Source organism: Lithobates pipiens, unplaced genomic scaffold, assembly GCF_037356315.1.
Source record: "Lithobates pipiens isolate NorthernLeopardFrog02 unplaced genomic scaffold, aLitPip1_a1.2 Scaffold_16, whole genome shotgun sequence".
Taxonomy (NCBI): domain Eukaryota; kingdom Metazoa; phylum Chordata; class Amphibia; order Anura; family Ranidae; genus Lithobates; species Lithobates pipiens.
Genome location: NW_027507748.1, coordinates 534,248,448 through 534,273,591, shown reverse-complemented (window position 1 = coordinate 534,273,591; position 25,144 = coordinate 534,248,448). Strand labels below are relative to the sequence as shown.

Genomic DNA, 25,144 nt, shown 5'->3' with positions numbered 1-25,144 from the left:
GGAACATAAGCAGCGAGAATCTTCCTTTCATTTTCTAAGATGCACTAGGTAAGGACCAGCTGAAGTGTGATTGGCTGCTATGAACACAGGTTTTAATTATTAGCATTCTTATGGGCCTACAGCAATCTCAATGATTGAGAGAATGGTGTGTGAATGGAGAACAAGATTACCCTGCAAACTGCTCTAGCTTGTGTTCAAGTTTCACATGCAGCAAGTGATGCAACTGGGATTAACCAGCAAGAACATTATAATGCATAACAAACACACACTGGCTTAACATAGGAACAAAACCCTTTATTTAAAAAGTTACTAAAACAAAGTTATTTCAGCCAATTTAAATATATGGATTTTTATTTACATTTGTATCTAATCCCTATTAAACTGTACACAGAGGAACAATTTGTTACATTTCATAGCATTACTTTTTTTTATTGTTTCTCAGTGTGCTTTACAAATGACATAATGAAATACTGTTCCCCAATTTTAAATATCTCTCATTATAACTACAATCTTCCTGTACATGGCATTAAAACAATTTATATATGTACAGTAATCTGTTTAAGTTATGAAAAAAACACATTATAAAAGGAGGTAAATATACATATAATACAAGGCACTGGGTACAATATTACAATTGGAGGCTCAGACAAATAACATAAACAGGAATCATTTTTGCTGCACACACACTAAGGATTATGCCAAGGTGCTGGCCATTTTCTGCTCTATCTGCAGTCTGTGACACTGTCGATCCTAGAAGGGTTCATTAACATCTATAGTGCATATTGTGTCTTCTCCAAAAATTTACGTATACTGCCTAGCTTGTTTCAGACATGCCCATCTGCAGTTAACATAGAAAAAGTATTCCAGATATATCCAAAATAATGCCAGGACAGCTGCATATTAAATGGATCTTCAAAGACAGTTTTATCTGCAACAAAGGCTTTAGAAAAGCCCAAAATGTAGCCTCTCATTAACCAAGCACCTATTTCCAGGTATTATTGGTGGTGACACAGTATTTCCTATCTATCCTTTAATTCTACTTTATAAGCAGCATGCACACTATTCAACCCAATACAGGAAGACTTGAGCCTCCTACCACGCCTGAGAAATTGCACAAATATCTCAAGAAACCTAAAGCTGGCCACAGACACAAGGTTTGTTGAATACCTATGTATGATATGACCTCAAGAAGATTTTTTTTCTTGTGTGGCGACCCCCCCCCCCCCCATTTATACTGGCATAATATAAACAGGCACACTTGGATCACCCAAGCATGTATGTTTACAGTGCAGTCAGGGTGCTATCAAACTATGTTACGAGAAAATGGCAATTGGTCAAATGTAGCCAACCTAGAAAATGCAGATTGACTCAGATCTGTTGGACGAGAATATCTAGTGGGGTATGAAGGTGGCCATAGAGATGATGATTGTAACCTTGTCATATCTCTGACCACCTTTACTTTCGGCTGCGCTTTGTTCAACTAGCAAAAAACAAAAAAAACAAAAAAAACTGAAATGAATAGAGCAATGCCAGAGGGAAAAGGACCCAAAGTGCATGACCTTTATGAACTAAAGATCTTCGATCACAAAAAACACACTATTATAGATCACTGAGCATAAAGAATAGTGAAATAAGATTTTCCTGAAATAAAAAACATTTAGTGTTTCATATTCATATATACATAAAAAGTACTTTTACAAGTTGGAACTCTTCACCTCAAGTGTCTGGTAGGCCATCACCTTTCATACTGCTTGGATAACTTTACAAAATGAGTCACCCCCATGCTTTCCTAATAGTACTTGTAAGAGACTTGAACCTTTTGACATTTCTTACCCCTCAAAGAGTCATTGTGGACAATTTGAAGGTTCCACCAGTGAAGCCCCATTTTTTTATTAACTACAATGGATGCATTATATCTAGCCCTGTAAAATAACAGTTTGTGACATCCTCTGAATGCCAAATTCTTTAGATAAAAGTGGTCCTTGTAAATACTGCACCAGAATCTTTCTACGCAACCAGTGCATATCACAGTGGTCTTCATTTAATAAAGGAAGAGTTCAATGTGTAATGTGCTGTAACCATATCAGCTAAAAAGCCAACCAACCACTTTTTTCTGCTCTAATCCGATTGGTTGCTATGGGTTTCAGAAGATAATAAATCAGGGCTGCTTTCATTCACTTGGCAGACGTTGAGAAATTACTGTTAGGTTTCGCTTGGGTTGCTAGACCAAGTAAATGCCAGCGACAAGCACTGCAATCTCAAGTGAAGAAAGAACAGTGGATGACTGTATAAAATAACAAAATTATAAGATGGAACTTCAATTAGACTCCCATGGTAATTGGGATATAGATATATATATATATAGAGATATATATATATAGATATATATATATATATATATATATATATATATATATATATATATATATATATATATATATATATATATATATATATATATATATATATATATATATATATATATGTGAGGCCCCCATAATGTACTACAACTGCTGTAGGTGACAAATTTTAAATATTGGTTTTAGAAGCAGCATCCTAACAATGGGATGAACTACAGTATATGCTTTCCATGATGGTCTATTAGAACTGCAAACAACTTGTTTTATCCAGATAACACAAGAAGAGATGAATTACAGCTAGAATTTAATCACAAATGTAATTGTAAAATGGATAATATGTTCATCTGGTAAGATATTTCTAGTTAAAGGTCATTTGCCAAACTGCTATTTTATGGTAATGTTTATGCCGTTTTCCTTGTGACATTCTTGGTTAATGCACTAATTGGAAAAGAAAAGTCACACTATTCTGCAGTCTTAATTAAAATGTACTTCAATAATATGAGTGGCAATATCTCCAGGGACCCCTTGTGTTATATATTGGTTTTCTGCACTCACTGTAAATGCATTACACTTATCTCCATGCTCCCTAGACAAGTCTCGCCTATAATGCACTGAGCTATGCTAAACGGCCAAGAGATATTCCCAGTTTAGCAGCTCCAGCAGACTACAAACTCTACGCTGCACAATATGTAGAGATTGGCTGGTACCCTTTGCATGTGTAGGCAATCGTTAAGTTCACATCCATATGCCTGCTCATCCTATTGCTAATGCTATATGCATGCAAATCTCTGTTAAAGTTGGGGAAAAGATGGTTCAACAGACAGACATATGACCTATAGTCAGCTGTAGGATAAACGTTTTTTGTTGCACCCAATTAGAACCGAATTGTGCTCTAAAAGGAGTGTATGCACACAACTATTGAATCAACATGAAAAACGCACCTTGACCTAGATAAAATGTCTTAATGAAAAGAAGAAGAGAAGAAAAGATTAATCGCACACTTGAATCCAAAAGATGCTGTAGAAATTTCTTTGTCATGAGCCAGACAAAATTGCAATGATGATCAGTTGACGCGTTTCACACGAAAATTACCTGCTTGTTTATAACTGTTTTTGAACAAGCATGGTTCTTTTTGTGTGAAACGCAATTTGCAATTTTGTCTGGCTCACAACAATAAAGAAATTTCGACAGCATCTTTTGGATTCAAGTGTGCGATAAATCTTTTCTTCTTGATATTGCCTACGGTGATAAGCCAGGATTAGCACCTTGGACTGGGTGTGTCCATTTTTTGCCTGAAGCAGTGCGTGCACACTCGTTCCGTTTCCTAATGAAAACAACTGGACTTGATATTGTAAGCAGCATGAACAATTATTCTATGTCAATATTAATTTATATGGTCTATCCAAGGTAAGCCCTAGATTATGCAATTTTATTTTCTTCCACCACAGTTGGAAGGAAAGGCAATTGCTCGATTTCTCCATCAACACAATGATTACTGCTGGCTGTTATAGCCACTGGCAGTGATCACATGCAAAATAATCCAACAGGCTGGTTGTACTGAAAATCGACCAATGGATCGACTTCAGTACAACCAGCTTGCCCACAGATGGTTCGAATCTTGGATGTTCATGCAGAACCAGCTGAAATTCAATTGATCTATGGCCAGCTAAAACATACAAATATAAATATGCCTGCTAGATCTGAGATGGCACAAGCCAGTTCATATAGTCTTAATTCAAACATTAGCAATGAGCATGTACACAAGTAGACCTGATCATATCAGATATTTTACCATACCATTTACATTCACCATACCAGATATTTTGTATCCAACCAAATAATGGATGCTGGTGGCAGCTGTGTCCCAAGAGAAGCTAGACAAAAATCTATTCATATGGTAATCAATGCACTGCTCAGGGTACAGAAGGCCACACATAGCGCCATGTCCAATGTGTGTATATCTGGATTATTAATCCTGAATATGAAGATTACCCCACACCAAACTGCTACTGAACTTAATAACTTAATAACCATTTACCATCTACAGCATGGGTGTTCAACCTGTTATTCGCCAATCTATAGTGCCATCTCTAGCAGGTGAAAAAAAAGAGTTTTATGGATAATGAAACCTCCAGTTGTGTTCTCTACGAACTGGAGCCAATTGTGTTTTTTATTCAGTGCAGCCATAGGGCACACTTTGTGGAAGTGGTGCCATTAGGAACTACCTGAATCTGCTGCACATTTCTGTAAAGCTACCAAAACTGGCGCGAGCATTTTTTAATCCGATGGAGGCCATACCATCAGAAAAGTATTCTAAATGTTTTATTGAATTCCCCGGTATATTTTATACAGTACATACACTATAAAATAGATGCCCTTTCATTTTCTGGTTTTATACAGGCATTGCCACTTTCCCCTGCATTGTTGGAGTGACATTTTTTCTTTAAGTAGCTCAATCTTACTAGATTTCAAATTCTGTCGGCAAATACGCGCAGTTCAGAATGCAAGCTCTTTACCACCGACACATTGCACAGCGACTCAAATAATTGAAATCTCAAATTCCTAACCTCCCCAACTAAATGTACATATTATCTGCTCAGGATACAGAGTTTCTAGTGCATTTATCTCTTAATAAATAAGCTTATTATTTTCAATAATTGTCAACAGTTCCTTCAAGTGAATATGCAGCCCGATACTTCTCATTGAGAGGGGCCTCTAAGCCAACACAAGGGGCTATGGGTCATCCTAAATATGCAACATGAGCTTGTGTGCAGAGTGGACATTTAAAAGGTCAGTTACATTGTGAAATATAAAATTGACTTTCTTAGAACACAATTCCAACAAGACCGACTAAAAGCTTTCCAGGGAGTGGAAAACTGCTTTGGTGGTATGCAGGCTCATCTCTCTCCTTATACATCTCCGCAATGGCCTGCGGTATGCTGCAGAGTGTCAGTTCGGTATTCCTGCTTTGTTCCTCCCTGGAACTCCCAGATGCAGGGGGAAGGTTTAGCAATCTTATGCTATTTTGACATTGACAGCAACAGATTTACCTAAAATAAAAAGGAGGGACAGTTGAATTAGCAAATCACTGATGCAAGTTCAATACAAAAATCAACAGTTTTCCTTCAGTAAACCAATAATGTGTTCATACTTTCAAAAGTGTTGTGTGTGCACATTTATTTTATTTATGCTCTCATACATAGTGTACATTTTATATGGGCTAATGCATTGCATGCATGAATGCACACATCTCTTTTATAAATCCAGGAGGCATTCATAAGAAGATGCTGTTGTGGTAGTTTCTCTGTGTGCGGACAGAAAGCTGTAGGTTGCTATGGTAACACCGAACCATTCTCCTTCAGATGTGTACAGTGGATAGTGTAAAGACAAAAACAGTAAAGTTTACGTTAAGGAAGACATTATTGAAGATGTAATATTTAAAAAAAAAAAAAAAGGAGAATTTTGAAGTGATTTGGTATAATAAATTGGTCCATTGACTCCTAAATGATAAGTCTTACATTCCCCATGGATCCATGTGACTGCAGCACTTTTAACCTGAGCAGTGACTTACAAAAGCTACGAGAAAGGGAAATAAAACAATGTCCCTTCCACAACTGCCACTCAAATCTCTGCTTCAACTGTCTATGTGTACATTTGCAGAAAGAAGCTCCGTTGAGAGCAGAGGCATTCCTTTCTTCCAGCTTCATTACCCAGCCATGTAGTTTATTATTGCCCAAAAAAACATTATAATAATATTTAAAATATCACATTAAATTATATTATTAAGGGTTTGTGACAGACAGTATAACCAATCAGGTTATCAGAAGGGGATGCAACATTGTATTCTTGGAAGACAAAACACTTTTCAGCAAAGTTCATCATTTTTGTCCCACTCTGCTATGCTTTCCCAGTGTACAGTGCCTTAAAAAAGTATTCATACCATTGAAATTTTAAAAATGTTGTCACGATACAACCAAAAATGAAAATCCCAATAAAATACATTTAATGTGACACAAAGTGGCACATAATTGTGACGTGGAAGGAAAATGATAAATGGTTTTCACATTTTTTACAAATAAATATCTGAAAAGTGTGGTGTGTATTTGTATTCAGCCCCCCAATCAATACTTTGTAGAACCCCCTTTCACTGCAGTTACAGCGCAAGTCTTTTTGGGGATGTCTCTACCAGCTCTGCACATCTAGCGAGTGACATTTTTGCCCATTCTTCTTTGCAAAATAGCTCAAGCTCTGTCAGATTGGATGGAGAGCGTCTGTGAACAGCAATTTTCAAGTCTTGCCACAGATTCTCAATTGGATTTAGGTCTGGACTTTGACTGGGCCATTCTAACACATGAATATGCTTTGATCTAAAACATTCCATTGTAGTTCTCGCTGTATGTTTAGGGTCATTGTCCTGCTGGAAGGTGAACCTCCGCCCCAGTCTCAAGTCTTTTGCAGACTAACAGGTTTTCTTCTAAGATTGCTCTGTATTTGGCTCCATCCATCTGGCCAGCTTTCCTATTCCTGGAGAAGAAAAGCATCCCCACAATATGATGCTGACCCCACGTTTTACAGGAGGGATAATGTGCAGTGTTTCCCGCCACACATAGCGTTTTGCTTTTGGTCCAAAAAGTTCAATCTAGGTCTCATCTGACCAAACCACCTTCTTCCAAATGGTTGCTGTGTCCCCCACATGGCTTCTCGCAAACTGCAAACAGGACTTTTTGGCTTTCTTTCAACAATGGCTTTCTTATTGCCACTCTTCCATATAGGTCCGATTTGCACGACTAATAGTTGTCCTGTGGACAGATTCTCCCACCTGAGCTGTGGATCTCCTCCAGAGTTACCATGGGCCTCTTGGCTGCTTTCCTGATCAATGCTCTCCTTGCCTGGGCTGTCAGTTTAGGTGGACGGCCATGTCTTGGTAGGTTTGCATTGTGCCATACTCTTTCCATTTTCCAATGATGGATTGAACAGTGCTCCGAGAGATGTTTAAAGCAGAATTTGGTTATTAAAAAAAAAAAAAAAATCCCAAGCTTTGAACTTCTCCACAATTTTATCTCTGACCTGTCTGGGGTGTTCCTTGGCCTTCATTATGTTATTTGTTCACTGATGTTCTCTAACAAACCTCTGAGGGCTTCACAGAACACCTGTATTTATACTGGGATTAAATGACACACAGATGGACTCCATTTACTAATTAGGTGACTTCTGAAGGCAATTGGTTCCACTAGATTTTAGTTAGGGGTATCAGAGTAAGACCCCATACACACCATTTGATTTTCTTCAGATTAACCAAAACCACATAGTGCAAGGGCCTGCCTGTTTGCATGCAAATTGAAACTCTTCAAGTTTGACTTCATATTATATGGTTTTGGTAAATCTGAAGACAAAAATGTGCAGAAAATCTAAGTGTGTATGGGGCTTAAAGGGGGCTGAATACAAATGTATACAACACTTTTCATATATTTGTAAAAAAAAAAATGTTGAAAAACATTCGTCATTTTTCTTCCATTTCACAATTTTGTGCCACTTTGTGTTGGTCTATCACATAAAATCCCAATAAAATACATTTGTGTTTTGGTTGCAACATGACAAAAAATGTGCAACATTTCAAGGGGTATGAATACTTTTTCAAGACACTGTGTAACAGAAGTCAGATCTCTACGCACAATGCAGCCCAACTCACTCATAATAATTGAGGTGTAGCCAGTGAAGTGTTTGTGTGCTTCAGGAATGCATGCATAAACACACACACACACACACACACACACACATTTCAGCCTTAACCACTTCACGCAAATTGCCGTAACTGTATTCAGTACTTTGATGCTTAATACCATTGTCATGAGAGCAGCTAGCTGCCAAACCTTGGTATTTTCAGCAATGGCGTGCGGTTCTCTTTAAGAAAAAGGTGATCTCTGCGGCGGATTCGCCGCAAGGTCCATTATACGGGGGGAGGAGAGCCGCTCCTGTCGTTCCCCACCGCTTACCCGAGCAGTTGGTAGCGGCGGAGACTATCGCATCCTTTCCAATCTGATCCTTAATGCGAGGGAAAGATGGCCCCCACCCGGCTCCATAACATTAGATGGAGAAGGGATCTCACCGCTCCAGGAGCACACATGCAGGCTGTAAACTGTCTCTTCGGGTGGGAAGCCACAGGTGCTGGCTATTACCACTAGCAACAGATGAAAAACAAGCTCTGGACTGCCGCACTCTTCAGAAGACCACTTTCTTTTATTGGAAAATCACATCACAGCTCAACAAACACAGCGAACAAGGAAAATTGCTGACTTTTCGCACTAGCTGTAGTGCTTATTCATAGCAATCGCAGCACAAAAAGTTTATGAAGTACCATCTCTAATTGATTAATTGAAATGATTGGTTAAGTGATAAAAATAATCAAATATTTGAAATAATTGAAACCCCCCTGATAACAAAATGAAAAATAAGTGAATGAATAAACACCGTTTATAAGACATTGGTGAATATCATTTTTAAACAAAAATAAAAGAAGGTAATACTCAATGATAGATAATAATGTGTCACAAAAAAAAAATGAAAAAATTATGTAAATGTGTGGAAATACACGTGACCAGATGTGATTGTGTGAGAAATGAAAAATGTAAAGGTATCAAAAAATATATGAAAAAAAAAAAAAAAAAGGTATAAAAAAAAAAAAATTCCATAGTAATAAATTATTGAAAAAAAGACCAAAAAAGGTGAATTTGTTAACTTGGTCGAGTGTAAAGAAAAAATGACATATAGTGATCAAGTGTACATGAATGATTGAATAGATGAATATATTATTTTTTTGCAAAAAAATTGTATGATGACATTTGTTTTTATATTTTTTTATGGCATTTAAGTGTAAATGTGTGGTCTGAGGTCTTTTTGACCCCAGATCTCACATTTAAGAGGTCCTATTGTGCTTTTTTTCTATTACAAGGGATAACAACATTTCTTGTAATGGGTATAAAAGTGACCCAAAATGTATTTTTTAAAAAGGACAGTGTAAAAATAAAAAGTAAAATAAATAAGAAAAAAAAAAAAAAAAATAATAAAAATGTAAAAGCGCCCCGTCCCGCCGGGTTTCAATTTACTAAGTGTAATATTAGCTTTCACAATAAAGAAAAAAAATTGGACAAACTTTTTTTTAATTGAAAAAAGTGTATCTGTTAAAAATATAAAAATAAAAATAATCTTAAGAGTGGCAAAGATGTGGAATTCCTTTCCACAGGCGGGGAGCATCAACAGTTTCAAAAAACGATTAGATAAGCACCTGAACGACCGCAATATACAGGGATATACAATCTGGACTTGATGGACTTGTGTCTTTTTTTTCAATCCCACCTACTATGTAACCATGTAACTATAAAAACAACTGTACCTGCTCCATTGAAGGACAAGCAATGATCTGTAAATCCTCACTACTGAATTCTTCTTTTAACAACAGGTGAATCTTCTGGAAGACTTGCTGAATGTTGCTCTGCAATACAAAAATGAAATTCCACGTTTCAACAGGGAGGCCAAAAAAGTGAAATATACTGGTATTTACTATTGTTGCGTCTGTGAAAGTTTTCACTTGTCCAAGTAGTTGTATAGCTAGCAGTAGTTCGTCACATGCAGTGCTTTGAAAAAGTATTCATACCCCTTGAAATTTTCCACATTTTGTCATGCTACAACCAAAAATGTGAATGTATTTTATTGGGATTTTATGTTATAGACCAACACAAAGTGGTACATAATTGTGAGGTGGAAGGAAAATGATAAATGGTTTTAAAAATTGTTTACAAATAAATATCGGAAAAGTGTGGCATGCATTTGTATTCAGTCCCCTTTGATACCCCCAACTAAAATCTAGTGGAACAAATTGCCTTCAGAAGTCACCTAATTAGTAAATAGAGTCCACCTGTTAGCAATTTAATCTCAGTATAAATACAGCTATTCTGCAAAGCCCTCAGAGGTTTGTTTGAGAACCTTAGTGAACAAACAGATAACATATCTCAACTAGTTTCACAGGCCCAAATGCCGCTTCATCAGGAGAATATCCGTAGCTCAGGTCAAGACAGAGCAACATAGAAGACCGAGGGTTTCTACACAGCAACAAGGGGGGATGTGCAAAACAATGAACTTTGTATTTCTCTAGAGTATTGGGGTCCCAATGGAAGAAAGGAAGGCTCTAAGCATAGGTGCCAATGTCCAGCACAGATGCCTTAACACTGCAATGGATAGGTCTGGGGTGGTGGTTAATGCAAGCACACAACACAGAAACCCCAGCTAGTGTATCTAGAAGGTTCTCAGCAGCACACACATCCCAGGGCCCATGTCCACATGGAAGAAGTTTGAAACCACCAGTACTCTTCCTATAACGGGCCGCCCGGACAAACAGTGATTGGGGAGAACAAACTCCTCAGGGAGGTGACCAAGAACCCGATGGTCACTCTGACAGTGCTCCAGCATTCCTCTGTGGAGAGAGGAGAACCTTCCAGAAAAACAACCATTGCCGCAGCACTCCACCAATCAGGCCTGTAAAGGTAGAGTTGCCAGATGGAAGCAACTCCTCAGTAATAGGCACATGATAGCCCGCCTGGAGGTTGCCAAAAGACACCTGAAGGACTCTGACCATGAGAAACAAAAAATTCTCTTGTCTGAAGAAACAAAGATTTAACTTTTTGGCCTGAATTGTAAGCTTCATGTCTGGAAGAAACCAGGCACTGCTCATCACATGGCCAACAGCATCCCTACAATGAAGCATGGTGGTGGCAGCATCATGCTGTGGGGATGTTTTTCAGCGGTAGGAACTGGGGGACAAGTCAGGATCGAGGGAAAGATGAATGCAATGTACAGAGACATCCTTGATGAAAACCTGCTCCAGAGCATTCTGGAACTCAGACTGGGGTGAAGGTTCATCTTCCAACAGGACAACGACCCTAAGCACACAGACAATGTAACAAAGGAGTGGCTACGGGACAACTCTGTAATGTCCTTGAGTGGCCAAGCCAGAGACCATACTTGAACATCTCTGGAGATATCTGAAAATGGCTGTGCACCAACACTCCCCATCCAACCTGATGGAGCCTGAGGGGTTCCTGCAAAGAAGAATGGGAGAAGATGCCCAAAAATAGGTGTGCCAAGCTTGTAGCATCATACTCAAGACTTGAGGCTGTAATTGGTGCCAAAGGTTCTTCAACTGGTGATTTTTTATTTTTAATACATTTGCAAAGATTTCAAACAAACTTCTTTCATGTTGCCATCACTAGGGTATTGTTTGTAGAATTTTGAAGGAAATATTGAATATAATACATTTTGGAACAAGGCTGTAACATAACAAAAATGTGAAAAACAGTGAAGCACTGTGAATACTTTCCTGATGCACTGTATATATGTAGTTCTGTCTATGCATGTCATTTGAGGCGGCAGTAAAAGTTGTTAAGTACATAATAGGAAACGATAACTGAGGGAACACAGTACTGCCGGCTTTAAGCATTTACTCACCCGAACAGGCTTGAAAAGGATGAACTCCGTGTCTTTGTTTGCTAGATACAATGACATGCTCCTCAGTGTTCCTGGAAGTTTAGTTTTTATGGTTTTGTAGGTAGAAGATACCAAGTCATTTATCTTTACTGTAAAAGAAGCATACATTAAACAATGAACAGTATAACCGGAAAAAGTATAACATTTATAATTGAGAAAGGGAGTTCTATACAAGAAACAAAGTTGAGAAGAAAATGTATTAAACATAATAAATGAATACCTTTGTGTGGGCTACCCGCTACCAAGAAGCAGTGGGATTTTGATTAGGCACTAGCAGTGGTGGTTTATGGATCATCTCTATAGGCAGAGGTGTAAGCTTGGGTTAAATTATTTTGACCAGTGTACTTTGGTTCTGTTGTATAGACATAACAACTATACTTCAAACTGTGTATAATGCAGCTTACCACTCCTTAGATGCGGTAGTTGCATTAGACTGGTTTGCCCCTTACTTTCAGCTGGTGAAGCTAAAAATAACACTCTTCTGATCGTGGGGTGACTACACTTACTTACTGTATCCAGGGGAGAGCAGTGTTACCACCCATTTATAAGACGTGTGCTAGAACTACAGGGGAGGAAAGCCAACAGAAACTAATTGGGTAGGGTTAAAACAAAGCTTAAAATAACACTGCAGAGAACCAGGAAATTAGGATCTCACTGGACTTTTGGCAGAATTAAAGTGGTTCTAAAATCATTTTTGTTTTACCTTAATGAATTCTATGCATTAAGGTAAAAAACCTTCTGTGTGCAGCTCTCCACTCCCCTTATACGTACCTGAGCCCCATTTAGATCCAGTGATGTGCATGAGAGCAGCAGCTCTCCCATGTTTCTCTCTCCTCATTAGCTCACACAGCCTGCAGCAGGCAAGGCCAAGATACCCTGTGTGTGTGTGAATGGACAACGTCCACTCACAGGAGCAAGCCTGCTTGACTGCTTCCATAGCAAGAGGCTATTGGGGGCACTCAGGGGGGCCAACAAAAAGGGACCCAAAAAGAAGAGTATCAGGCTGCTCTGTGCAAAACCACTGCAAAAAGCAGGCAAGTTTGTTTTTTTGTTTTTGTTTTTTAATCACAACCTTACCAATCACTTGAATGCATATTTTTTTAGAATATCAGAGATAGCAAGCATTTTTCAGTGTTATATTTTAAGTAGTTAGAAAGGCAAAAGGCAAAATGTTTTGTAGTTTAATGCATTCCAGCACTGTCCCTAGCTTCAGTTATTTTCTCCCCTCTCCTTGCTCTCAGAAGCTTGGCTGAGTGCAGTGGAAGCCTTCTGCTGCTCTCAGCCAAATTATGTGAGGAGGGCACTGGGGGTGGGGCCAAGCTGTGCTGTGTGTCTATGGACACACATAGCCCGAGTGACCCCATAGCAAGTGGCATACTATGGGGGCACTCAGAAGAGGAGGAGCAAGTAGGGGGACCCCAGAAAAGTATATTCAGGGCTGCTCTGCGGAAAATTCACAAAAGCAGGCAAGTATAACATGTTATAAAAACACACCCTTTACAGCTGCTTTAACAGCCCGAAGGGAGCACAAAAGCGAAGTTCCCTGTTGGGATTGACACACAGTGGGCCATAAAAATAAAAAATTCTTAAAATTTAGTCTGCAGGCTGAACGACAGAATAACAGATTCCTCCATGTGCACTAAACAATGTGAATATATTAATCTCTCAGGGCCGCTATTATATTCTGACAGCTAATATCTTTGGCTGTCAGAATACCAAAACAGTGCCTGCATCTGATTGAATGCAGGCACTGTTTGGCTGTCAGATTTTCACCCCGTTCCGTAATTTTTTTAATCAAAGTCAAATGAAATGGTGCCAACAGGGCCACATACTGATCACATTTCAGGAAGTTCAATAGAAACCCGCTGAAATTATTTGGGCAGTTTTAACCGTTTTTCTCCTGGTACTGTACTAGACGTTCAGATATAAATCAGTGTTCAGCTTCTCAATGCTCAAACAATGCCTACATTCACTGTCTTTTCTAGCAGTTTTGCACTGGGCATAGCCCAAATGTAGAAAAAAAAAGAAAAAAGAAAATGACTGAAAGCTGAATGACTGGCAGAAAACCGACATTGCTTTATAGTTCAATTCACACAACTGCAAAAAGCAGATTGCAGCAAGACGAAAATCAGTTTTTTTTTGTTACACACTAAAATCAGGATGAAAGTTTAGCACAATGACAAGCTAACATTAGGTTTTCATTTAATTTTCCTTTCCATTTTAAAAACACAATTGTGTAAATATGGCTGTGAATGTTCTCAATTATCCAGGTCACGATACAGCTAATGGTAGCTCCTCACATCCAAGTGGATTTGTTCTGTATTGTTTAAGACCTAGCTGCTCACACTGCAAGCTGATTGGATTAAGCTGACCGAGTTACTGGCTAGAAATGCTGTCGTATGATACGGACACACATTACAACCAAATAAGCTGTTTGTATGAAAGGGAAAATTGTCTTCAACATTACACAAGTCCAGTTAAATGCGACTGACTGCTGTGACTAGCTAATCATACACCAGTTACAGTCCTGCTGGTTTCCAGGTTTATTATGTTTTTTTACAATTTTTTTTATAGCACTGCAGTCATTAAAAAGTGGTCAGAATTTGAATGAGTGACTAAACGCTGGAGATTGTGGCCAAAAAACAAAGATAGAGCACAAATGACTAGTTCATATTTTTTCTATGGTCTCCCCGCAGCTGATCTTTCCCCATAATTGACTTATAATGCCTTATTCTGCATTATACATCAATTAGAGAAAGATCAGCTGTCTTCGAGCATCTAGCAAAGTATATATTTCAGAGTATCCAGCAAGAACACTCCAAATCTTCTGAGAATGGCATTTGACCTCATTCACAGCCCGAATGAGAAGGGCCGTCTTCACCCTTGCGGGACCCACAGGGGTTCCATGCAGGCAGTCAGTTGAAATCAAAGCAGGCGGGCAGATGCACGGACCTACATGAATCTTAAAGTGCGGCCCAGCGTGTGCCACCATGCGGGATCGATGCACAGATCAGACTCGCATGGACTTACACTTCAAGATGAGCTTGAAGATCTATGCAGGTCCTGTCACTGACCTCAGCGGACTACCTGCACACACCGTTGCATACCCCATGCAGTTGACCATGGCCCTTTGCACTGGTGTACAGATCAGTATGCCCATGTAAAAGAATCCATAGATTCACACTGCAGATATACAGATATGAGACTGAAGGTATAGTTTTGCCAAGAAATCCTCAAATACCAGGAAATGCACTGCTACGTTTAAAAAGAAATTCAAGACAAAAGGGTATATTTTTTTAAGGAATTACTCCGGTACAATCAGCACTTCTCAATATTGCCATTAACATAGCAAATCTTCACAGTTTGAGTTCAGTTCCACTTTAATCCATTGCAACATTAATTCATGGTATGTAATGGTGAAATTACAACAAATGGTGCCGTTGAAAATGCAGAGGAACTGATAAGCACATCACTAGCGCACCAAATTGCTCTTCGTGATCTATTTAATAATTACACATACAGTCTCTCACAAAAACGTGAGTACGTCCCTCACATTTTTTGTAAATATTTTATTATATCTTTTCAGGTAACAACACTGAAGAAATGACACTTTGCTACAATGTAAAGTAGTGAGTGTACAGCTTGTATAACAGTGTAAATTTGCTGTCCCCTCAAAATAACGCAACACACAGCTGTTAATGTCTAAACCACTGGCAACAAAAGTGAGTACAACCCTAATTGAAAATGTCCAAATTGGGCCCAAAGTGTCAATATTTTGTGTGGCCGCCATTATTTTCCAGCACTACCTTAACCCTCTTGGGCATGGAGTTCACCAGAGCTTCACAGGTTGCCCCTGGAGTCCTCTTTTACTCCTCCATGACAACATCACGGAACTGTGGATTTTAGAGACCTTGCGCTCCTCCACTTTCCTTTTGAGGATGCCCCACAGATGCTAAATTGGGTTTAGGTCTGGAGACATACTTGGCCAATCCATCACTTTTACCCTCAGCTTCTTTAGCAAGGCAGTGGTAGTCTTGGAGGTGGGTTTGGGGTTATGTTGGAATACTGCCCTGCGGCCCAGTCTCCGAAGTGAGGAGGATCATGCTCTGCTTCAAGGACTCTATCCTGTCACTCGCTTATCACTGTACTATGTGCCCATTGAAGAGCTGCACGATTGGGGAAAAAAATTAGATTCACAATTCTTTTGCTTGGAATAATGATCACAATTCTCAAAAAAAACTATATTCTAAAGATTTACAACTTACAAATTTTGATATGTACACGAACTATTAATTTTTGATTATTGTAGATTTGGACAAATTTTGTTTGTATATATTTCACTTTCATAGTATCTGTGCTGTTTTTGGTGCTACTTCACGGACAGTAATATTTTGGGTTAACAAGTTTATACCAATCTATTGCTTACATCTGTGAAGGTAGATGTCAAGTCACATTGTGTTTTTTTTTTTTGCACATACTTTTTTTACCATGTCACATAGGATGGTTTATGCATTTAAGCACTTTAGTCTAATCAGTGGAGTCTAGCATCTGCTGACTGTTGCACATTACACCTATCCACCGACATATACAAAGGGCCTGAGCAATCACCCCTTAGCCTAAGGTAGCGCCACCACCCCCCATTTTCCTTTAAATATGTCATTGCTTCTTATTACCTAAACCCTGCTTCTGTGAATGCAGAAAGTGTGCACACTGCACAGTCACTGCAGTGTTTCCTGGCCGGGGTCTCTCAAACTAAGCGTGGTTCCGCCCACACCCAGGCATCCACCGTGCCACATCACGCTTTCTGCTCTTCTGACATCAGTTCCTGTTGCGGACGTCAGTTCCGATATCGGCACCATCGGCGCCCCCATGTTGGTTCCAATGGCTTCTCCTCCGGTGCAGGCTACATCCGAAAAAATTTGTGAAAATCCAGGCTGGATATCACACGCGCGGGGGGTGGTGGATGTGAATCGAGATCATGATTCTATATACGATTGATCGTTCAGCTCTAGCCCATTGTGCAATGTTCAAGTCTATATTCCCAGCAAACTCAGCGCTGGGTGCCAGCTTTTACTGGCCTTGTTCCAGCCTCCTTTGTAGTGTATACATACAAAAATGGAGGCCACACACTCCAAAACTTTACATTTTATTTAACTACGCAATTATGGACATTACATGAGAGCAATCTGATGTGCTTGTGAAATGCTTTTGAGATTTCAACATATTATTCTTAATGTAATGCAGTAAACAGTGGCAAAGCATCTTTAAAACAGCAGGGAAAAAAATAATGAAAATGTAATTAAAACAGATAAAACAGGCAAATGAAAGAGAATCTTTATTAACCATCTCAATACTGGTGTGTGTGTGTGTGTGTGTATAATATAATATATACATGTATATATATATATATATATATATACACACATACATACACACATACATACACATTATATATATATATATATATATATATATATAAACACAAACACACACAGCCTCATGTTGAGGGGATTATACCAGGACTATGATTACAGTTGCAACTAGGATCCTGGTACGTTTTTTGTTTTTTTCAGCCGGTGATTCTCTTTTAAATAAAAAGTGATCCAAGCAGCTATCGAGCATCTTTTTACAAAAAAATAAATAAATTGGGGGTTCCAATAAATTTTCTAGCAAAAACAAAAATGCTGATTATTACATGTCAGAAATGTCAGAACTACCCTCGGGGTAAACCGGTTTTTATATATAAAGCTGCTTTAAAAAAAAAAAAAAAAAAAAAAAAAAAAAAAAAAACGGAAAAAGGCAACCTTGTCCACATACAAAAGGATTAACAAACATAAAAGGACTGACAGTCTAGCTAAGAACAAAAGCTAAATAACTATGCTAGTCATTTCACCATAAAAGCAACAATTGTTGTTCCCGATACATTTTACTTTTTTTTAAACGTAGCTAAAGGGCATTTTGTTTTTTGAGTTTTTGATAGAGTGGAGATGGATTAGAAGCCGTCAGGTTTTATTGCTCTCTGTGACCTAATTAAGGAGATTCACCATCTCCATTTCTCCTGTTTACAATTATCATGTAAAGTGCAAGTAAAAAAAATCCCAAATTTTGGGTTGTCCCGAAATGGACACTAGTTCTGGTGACCTGGGGGTCCCCAAGGAATCCCCTTAACCACTTTCAGACCGGACCATTTTGCTGGTAAATGACCAGAGGTCTTTTTACAATTTGGCACTGCGCTGCTTTAACTGGTAATTGCGCGGTCATGCAATGTTGTACCCAAACAAAATTTGCGTCCTTTTCTTCCCACAAATAGAGCTTTCTTTTGATGGCATTTGATTGCCTCTGCGATTTTTATTTTTTGCGATATAAATGGAAAAAGACCGCAAATTTTGAAAAAAAATGATATTTTCTTCTTTTTGTTATTAGAAAAATCCAATAAATTCAATTTTAGTCATACATTTAGGCCAAAATGTATTCAGCCACATGTCTTTGGTAAAAAAAAAGTCAATAATTGTATATTTATTGGTTTGCGCAAAAGTTGTCACATCTACAAACTAAGGTACGTTTTCTGGAATTTACGCAGCTTTTAGTTTACGACTGCCTATCTCAGTTCTTGAGGTGCTAAAATGGCAGGGCAGTACAAAACCCCCCCAAATGACCCCATTTTGGAAAGTAGACCCCCTAAGGAAATTGATAAGTGGCATGTTGAGCCCATCGAATATTTTATTTTTTTGCCTCAAGCGATTGAATAATGACAAAAAAATAATTTTTTTTTTTTTTTTACACAAAGTTGTCACTAAATGATATATTGCTCACACATGCTATGGGCGTATGTGAAATGACACCCCAAAATAAATTCTGCTGCTTCTCCTGAGTACGGGGATACCACATATGTGGGACTTTTTGGGAGCCTAGCCACGTACGGGGCCCCGAAAACCAAGAACCGCCTTCAGGTTTTCTAAGGGCGTAAATATTTGACTTCACTCCTCACTACCTATTACAGTTTTGAAGGCCATAAAATGCCAAGATGGCACAAAACCCCCACAAATGACCCCATTTTAGAAAGTAGACACCCCAAGCTATTTGCTGAGAGGCATTTTGAGTCCATGGAATATTTTATATTTTGCCACAAGTTGCGGGAAAATTACAAACTTTTTTTTTTTTTCTTTTTTTTCACAAAGTTGTCACTAAATGATATATTGCTCACGCATGCCATGGGCATATGTGAAATGACACCCCAAAATAAATTCTGCTGCTTCTCCTGAGTACGGGGATACCACATATGTGGGACTTTTTGGGAGCCTAGCCGCGTACGGGGCCCCGAAAACCAAGCACCGCCTTCAGGCTTTCTAAGGGCGTTACAGTTTTGAAGGCCATAAAATGCCAAGATGGCACAAACCCCCCCCAAATGACCCCATTTTGGAAAGTAGACACCCCTAAATTTAGGGGTACACTAGTGAGACTAGGTAATAAATGGCGGGTGCCCTGAAACTATAAAAAAAATAACTAACCAACCAGCGTCACCTGTAACAGTTATATGGTGATCACTGGTGAAAGGGTTAACTCGGAGGCAATCAGGGGGCTTTATGCGGTAGTATATGGGGGTCCCTGGCGCTATAAAAAGCTGCGGCGAACCTAAATACCTACCTGCCTAACTAGCGTCACCTGTGACACTAATACAGTGATCAGAAAAACGATCGCTTATTAGGCTGGGTTCACACTGGAGCGATGTGGGAACGCCACGAATGCGCGGCGGGTTCCCGCATCACATGCCTCCCGGCGGCAGTTCACACTGCCCTATGCGAACTGCTGGGAGTGTCAGTGAAATGTTAATGACACCCCCAGATCAGTTCGCATATCGCAGTGCGATCTGCAAACTCGGATCGCATGGTGTGAACACCCATGCGATCCGATTCTGCTGCGGACCAAAAAAAGGGTCCCGTGCGAGTTTGCGGCGGGTGCGGCGGGTGCGACACGAATTCAGCCATACTATCTGTATGGCTGAACTCGAATCGCACAGAGATCGGATGTGATTTGCACTGCAGTGCGGTGCGAATCACATCCGTTCTCATAAACCGCTGCAATGTGAACCCAGCCTTAGTGACACTGGCGACGGGGGGTGATCACGGGGTTAAACCTTTATTGGGGGGGGTTAGGGGGTACCTTAGAACTAAAGGGGGCTAACCCTAACTGCCCTAACAGTTATTACAGTCACAAATGACACCCGCCGGGTGATCAGGGGGTTAAACCTTTATTAGGTAATAAATGGCGGGTGCCCTGAAACTATAAAAAAATAACTAACCAACCAGCGTCACCTGTAACAGTTATATGGTGATCACTGGTGAAAGGGTTAACTAGGGGGCAATCAGGGGGCTTTATACGGTAGTATATGGGGGTCCCTGGCGCTATAAAAAGTTGCGGCGAACCTAAATACCTACCTGCCTAACTAGCGTCACCTGTGACACTAATACAGCGATCAGAAAAATGATCGCTTATTAGGCTGGGTTCACACTGGAGCGATGCGGGAACGCCACGAATCCGCAGCGGGTTCCCGCATCGCATGCCTCCCGGCGGCAGTTCACACTGCCCTATGCGAACTGCTGGGAGTGTCAGTGAAATGTTACTGACACCCCCAGATCAGTTCGCATATCGCAGTGCGATCTGCAAACTCGGATCGCATGGTGTGAACACCCATGCGATCCGATTCTGCTGCGGGCCAAAAAAAGGGTCCCGTGCGAATTTGCGGCGGGTGTGGCGGGTGCGGCGAATGGCTGAACTCGAATCGCACAGAGATCGGATGTGATTTGCACTGCAGTGCGGTGCGAATCACATTCGTTCTCATAAACCGCTGCAATGTGAACCCAGCCTTAGTGACACTGGCGACGGGGGGTGATCACGGGGTTAAACCTTTATTGGGGGGGTTAGAGGGGCACATTAGAACTAAAGGGGGCTAACCCTAACTCCCCTAACAGTTATTACAGTCACAAATGACACCAATGCAAAAAAAAAAAAAAAAAAAAAAAAAAAAAAGCAATTGGTGTCACTGTGACTGGGGGGGCAGGGGTAATTGGGGGGGTGATCGGGGGGTAAAGGGGGGGTGTGAGTGTGCCTGGCATGTTCTACTGTATGTGTGGTGTGTTGGTGCAACTCACCGAACCTCTCTCCACGGTGCCGGAACGAAAAATACCGACACGGAGGAGAGAATACATCACTTCCTCTCCTGTGTTTACATTACAGGAGAGGAAGTGATGTCACGGAGGATTTCCATTCGTCGAGAGCGATCGCGAGGGGGTGGCCATGAATGAATGGCCGCCCCCTCATCCCGGATCGCTCTCGAAGGAATGCCGACCGCCGCAGGCACCGGGGGGGAGGGGGCACGATCGGGCCCCCCACCCGCGGGCAGGCAGGGACTTATATATACGCCCATATGCCTGCCCGTGCCATTCTGCCGACGTATATCGTCGTGCGGCGGTCGGCAAGTGGTTAATTTACAGGGATTTCCTCTCACTTCCTGTTTGGCTATGAGACAGGAAGTGAAGGGAAATCTCCACAACGGGACACAGATAGTAAAAAATAAGTGGACAGGGGTTATAACCCTCCCTTACTCAATGCAAAATGAAAAAAAAAATAAAAAAATAAAAAAATAAAATAAAAAATAAATAAAGGTTTTACCTATAGTTCCATTTTAAGCTATGAGACGGTGTACATTTTGAATCTTGTATTTTATACCTAGCGAGATTATCCTTATTTTAAAATAAAAATGTATACAGACTGCAATCGGCGGCCTAATGAAAAAGCCCAGCACTACCCTTACATCTGTTGACTGTTTGTCCTCAGTGGTAGTGAACAAGAGGAGAGCAGCAAACCTCTCCCCCCCGAGTCATTCAGCTCATCTGACTGTGAGTAATGAAGAAAAGGGTGTGATTGCATGGGTGTGCTGTAAGACTTCACAATTTGTTGGTTACCGTGTAGTAATTTGAACAGTGAAGTTCACCATCAGGTCCCCGCTCACTAGGCACAGTTGGGCGGGGACTGTCTAGTTGCTGGGCAGAACCTGGTAAATGATGGAAGATTATTGGACTGTGTTTCAGGCGGTTCAATAGTATGCAGAGGGGGCTATACAGCAGAGCTGCACAAATCGTTAAAAAAAAATCGTCATATCGATTCAACCCCCCTGACGATCTCTATTGCAGAGTTTGACGATTCTTTCATATAACAAGTGGAGAGACTTATCTGCTCACTCAACTGTCAAAAGAAAACATCCAGGCAGTCTGGCAAGTTTTTAACATGAAACATTGTAACTAACTCTTCCTTCTTAGATCAAAGGGATAAATTTGTGTGTAAAAAAAAAAAAAAAAATCCAGGTTTGCCAAGTTTTTAATGTGTAAATGCAGGAAGTTTAACCACTTAAAGTCTAAATCTTTTTCGGACACTTAAAAAATCAATATTTTTTGTTAGAAAATTACTTGGAACCCCCAAACATTATGTATATTTTAGCAGAGACCCTAGGGAATAAAATGTCAATTGCTGCAATACTTTATGTCTCACTGTATTTGACCGACGGTCTTTCGAATGCATAAAAGAAAATACACTTCAATAAATAATTTAAAAAAAACAGTAAAGTTAGCCCAATTTTTTTTGCTTTAATGTGAAAGATGTTACGCTGTGAGAATCGTGATCCATCTTCTAAAAATTGTGATGCTCATTTTAGCCAGAATCGTGCAGCTCTACTATACAGTAGGCGATACCAAATACAATGAATAAGTCACTGTCATTGGTGTACTTAAATAGATGTAAGATATGGATTTTTAAACTCACTGGCTTAAAATTTTTTTATATATATATATATATATATATATATATATATATATATATATATATATATATAAATAAAATGTTTTTTGGAGTATTATAGGCTGTATGCTAATAACATTGAAATAGTCACAAATGATGATTGAATAGTGGTATACGGATTCTAATATTTAAAGAGTTACTGATTAAATATACGATTGAAGGAAATGTCACAAACCTGGTTGAGCCCATGGTTGCTGTGAAAGACTATACTTTGGACCACCCTGGTTAACCATTGTTTTCAACGCAGTTACCTAAAAGAGGTCTGTAGTTAGAAAACATCTCAGAGGACATAAAATTACAAGGGCAGATGATCTACCGCAGTTAGAAATTTAAGAACCAGAATGAAGAGAAAAAAAAACACTAATGACATTTTAATGCAATATTTTACAGAACATAATGGAATAAATCTTAATTTAACATTTAAAGACTGATATGTGCATAATTCTGCCAGTCAGACACTGACTAGGATATCAAAAATAAGGCAATCTGCTGCCCCCCAGTGTGAGATGCAGACATTTGCAACAGTTAACAACATAACTTGAATCTAAAAACTCTACATTAAACCTTAAAATAAAAAATATTGGTCTCTTTTGCCAATCAGTTCATAAAAATACATTAACACAGTATTCAGCTTGCAGGAAAGAGTTGTGTACTAACAGGTATAGGTCTCATCTGATCAGAAAAGAACAGAGCAGCAGAGAGGAAAACACATTTACTGTATATAAAAGTTTTTTTATGCTTGATCAATTGTGTAACTTTGACGGTTTTTAAGTACCACTACTACTTTTAGCCAGGGGTAGGATCTCAGGAGGGGAGCATGGACTGCACTGAATATAGGTTTACAGCACTTTGTCATTTTTTTTCCATGACGGAAGCTTAATGCCATACATATGATTGTTTACATGAACTTTTATGTAGACTTTTTTGATGCATACAATATAAGCATTTGATTTATAACCCTGTGTTTACGCATTTGATGTATTTATTTGCATGAAATTAGCACAAAGATTGTTTATTGGGTAGCACTCTATATACATGTAAGGCGCATCACCTCCTTAGGAGCAGCAACCACCTTTACACCATACAGTATTATTTGGAAATTATCATTTGGATAACCAATCACACATCCTAAGAGCAGGGGAAAAAAATGAGAGAGAGAGAGAGAGAGAGAGAGATCATTTATGTGTAGGACCTGCCTATATCACGGATTGTACTGGATATTATTATACAGTGCTTACCAAACTCTAACGTCTTTCTGCATTCCCGATGGTCCCTCACTTTCACAGTCGGCCGACCAAAGTCTAGGCATCCAAAGAAAGCAACATCCTGGAGCATCTCTGGCACTGTGTCCAATATGTACACCACATGGACAAAAGTTTGCGGAGACCTGACCTTCATGCTTACATATATGGTCAAAATCATGTGAACACCAAAATCAAAGAATGGAGTTCAGGTGTCTCCAGCAAACAGTAAAAAGTCATTTTAGGTAGCTGTGCTCTCTAAACTAGAAATGGTTTGGGGAAAGTCCTCTTCTGTTCCAGCATGACCACAAAGACATAGTCGGATGAGATTGGTGGAGAAAGTCAAGTGATGTGTGTAGAACCCTAACTTTAACCCTACTGGACACTTTTGGCATGAATGGGAATGCCAATTACAAGTCAGGTTTTCTTAACATCAGTACATGACATCACAAATGCTCTTAGGCCTGATTCACACCTATGCAGGTTGCAGTTTGCATATTGCAGGTGCATTTTGCTTTTTTCAATACACGCTTTTGATCCATTGAAGTCTATGGAACCAAAAACCAGAAAAAAAAAGGCCCTGGCCCTTTTCATAAAATGCATAGATATGAACTACATCTGTAGGAAACCATGATAAATGGACTGTAGTGTATAGTGTTTCTGCAAAACTGAAACGCACTAAAAATGCATAGGTGTGAACCAGGCCTTATAGCTGAATGGGCACACATTTCCACTGAAACACTCAAGCATCTCATGGAAAGGCTGTCTAGTTGCAAATGGGGGTGGGAATGCAACTCTATATGAAAGTAGAACTATAGGCAAATTGTTTTTATTATTTTGAATAGTGTAAGGGAGTGCTATAACTCATATAAAGTTTGTTTTGGCCAGCTCTCTCCAATTGGTGCAATTTTCCATCACTTCCTGGTGTTCTAATCCATTTCCTTTCTATCCAAACCTAAAAAAAAAAAGTTTTGCCTCGAGGCTCAGTTCAAACTATTGTGATAAATCGCTCCAACTCTGGAGCACTTGTCACATCAGAAGTCCGACCCCATTCTGTGCAATGTTCTAAAGGTTCCTACACTACTTTTGGTCTGACTTACATTGAATTATGTTAAAGGAGTTGTATGCAAGTCGCTCCAAAGTCGTGGAGGAGTT

At 39.5% G+C, this 25,144-nt stretch overlaps 1 protein-coding gene across 1 annotated transcript in view; it reads right to left on the bottom strand.

Annotated features, from left to right (window-relative positions):
- Positions 1 to 273: 273 nt before the first annotated feature.
- The window catches only part of COG3 (component of oligomeric golgi complex 3), a 118,247-nt gene continuing 93,376 nt past the window's right edge, over positions 274 to 25,144 (bottom strand). The window contains exons 20-23 of the mRNA XM_077483223.1: positions 22,924 to 22,999; positions 11,859 to 11,986; positions 9,751 to 9,849; positions 274 to 5,410 (exon numbers count right to left, since the gene is read on the bottom strand). Coding sequence (XP_077339349.1) covers positions 5,381 to 5,410; positions 9,751 to 9,849; positions 11,859 to 11,986; positions 22,924 to 22,999 — 333 coding nt within the window. The 3' untranslated portion in view covers positions 274 to 5,380. The remainder of the gene's footprint in view (positions 5,411 to 9,750; positions 9,850 to 11,858; positions 11,987 to 22,923; positions 23,000 to 25,144) is intronic.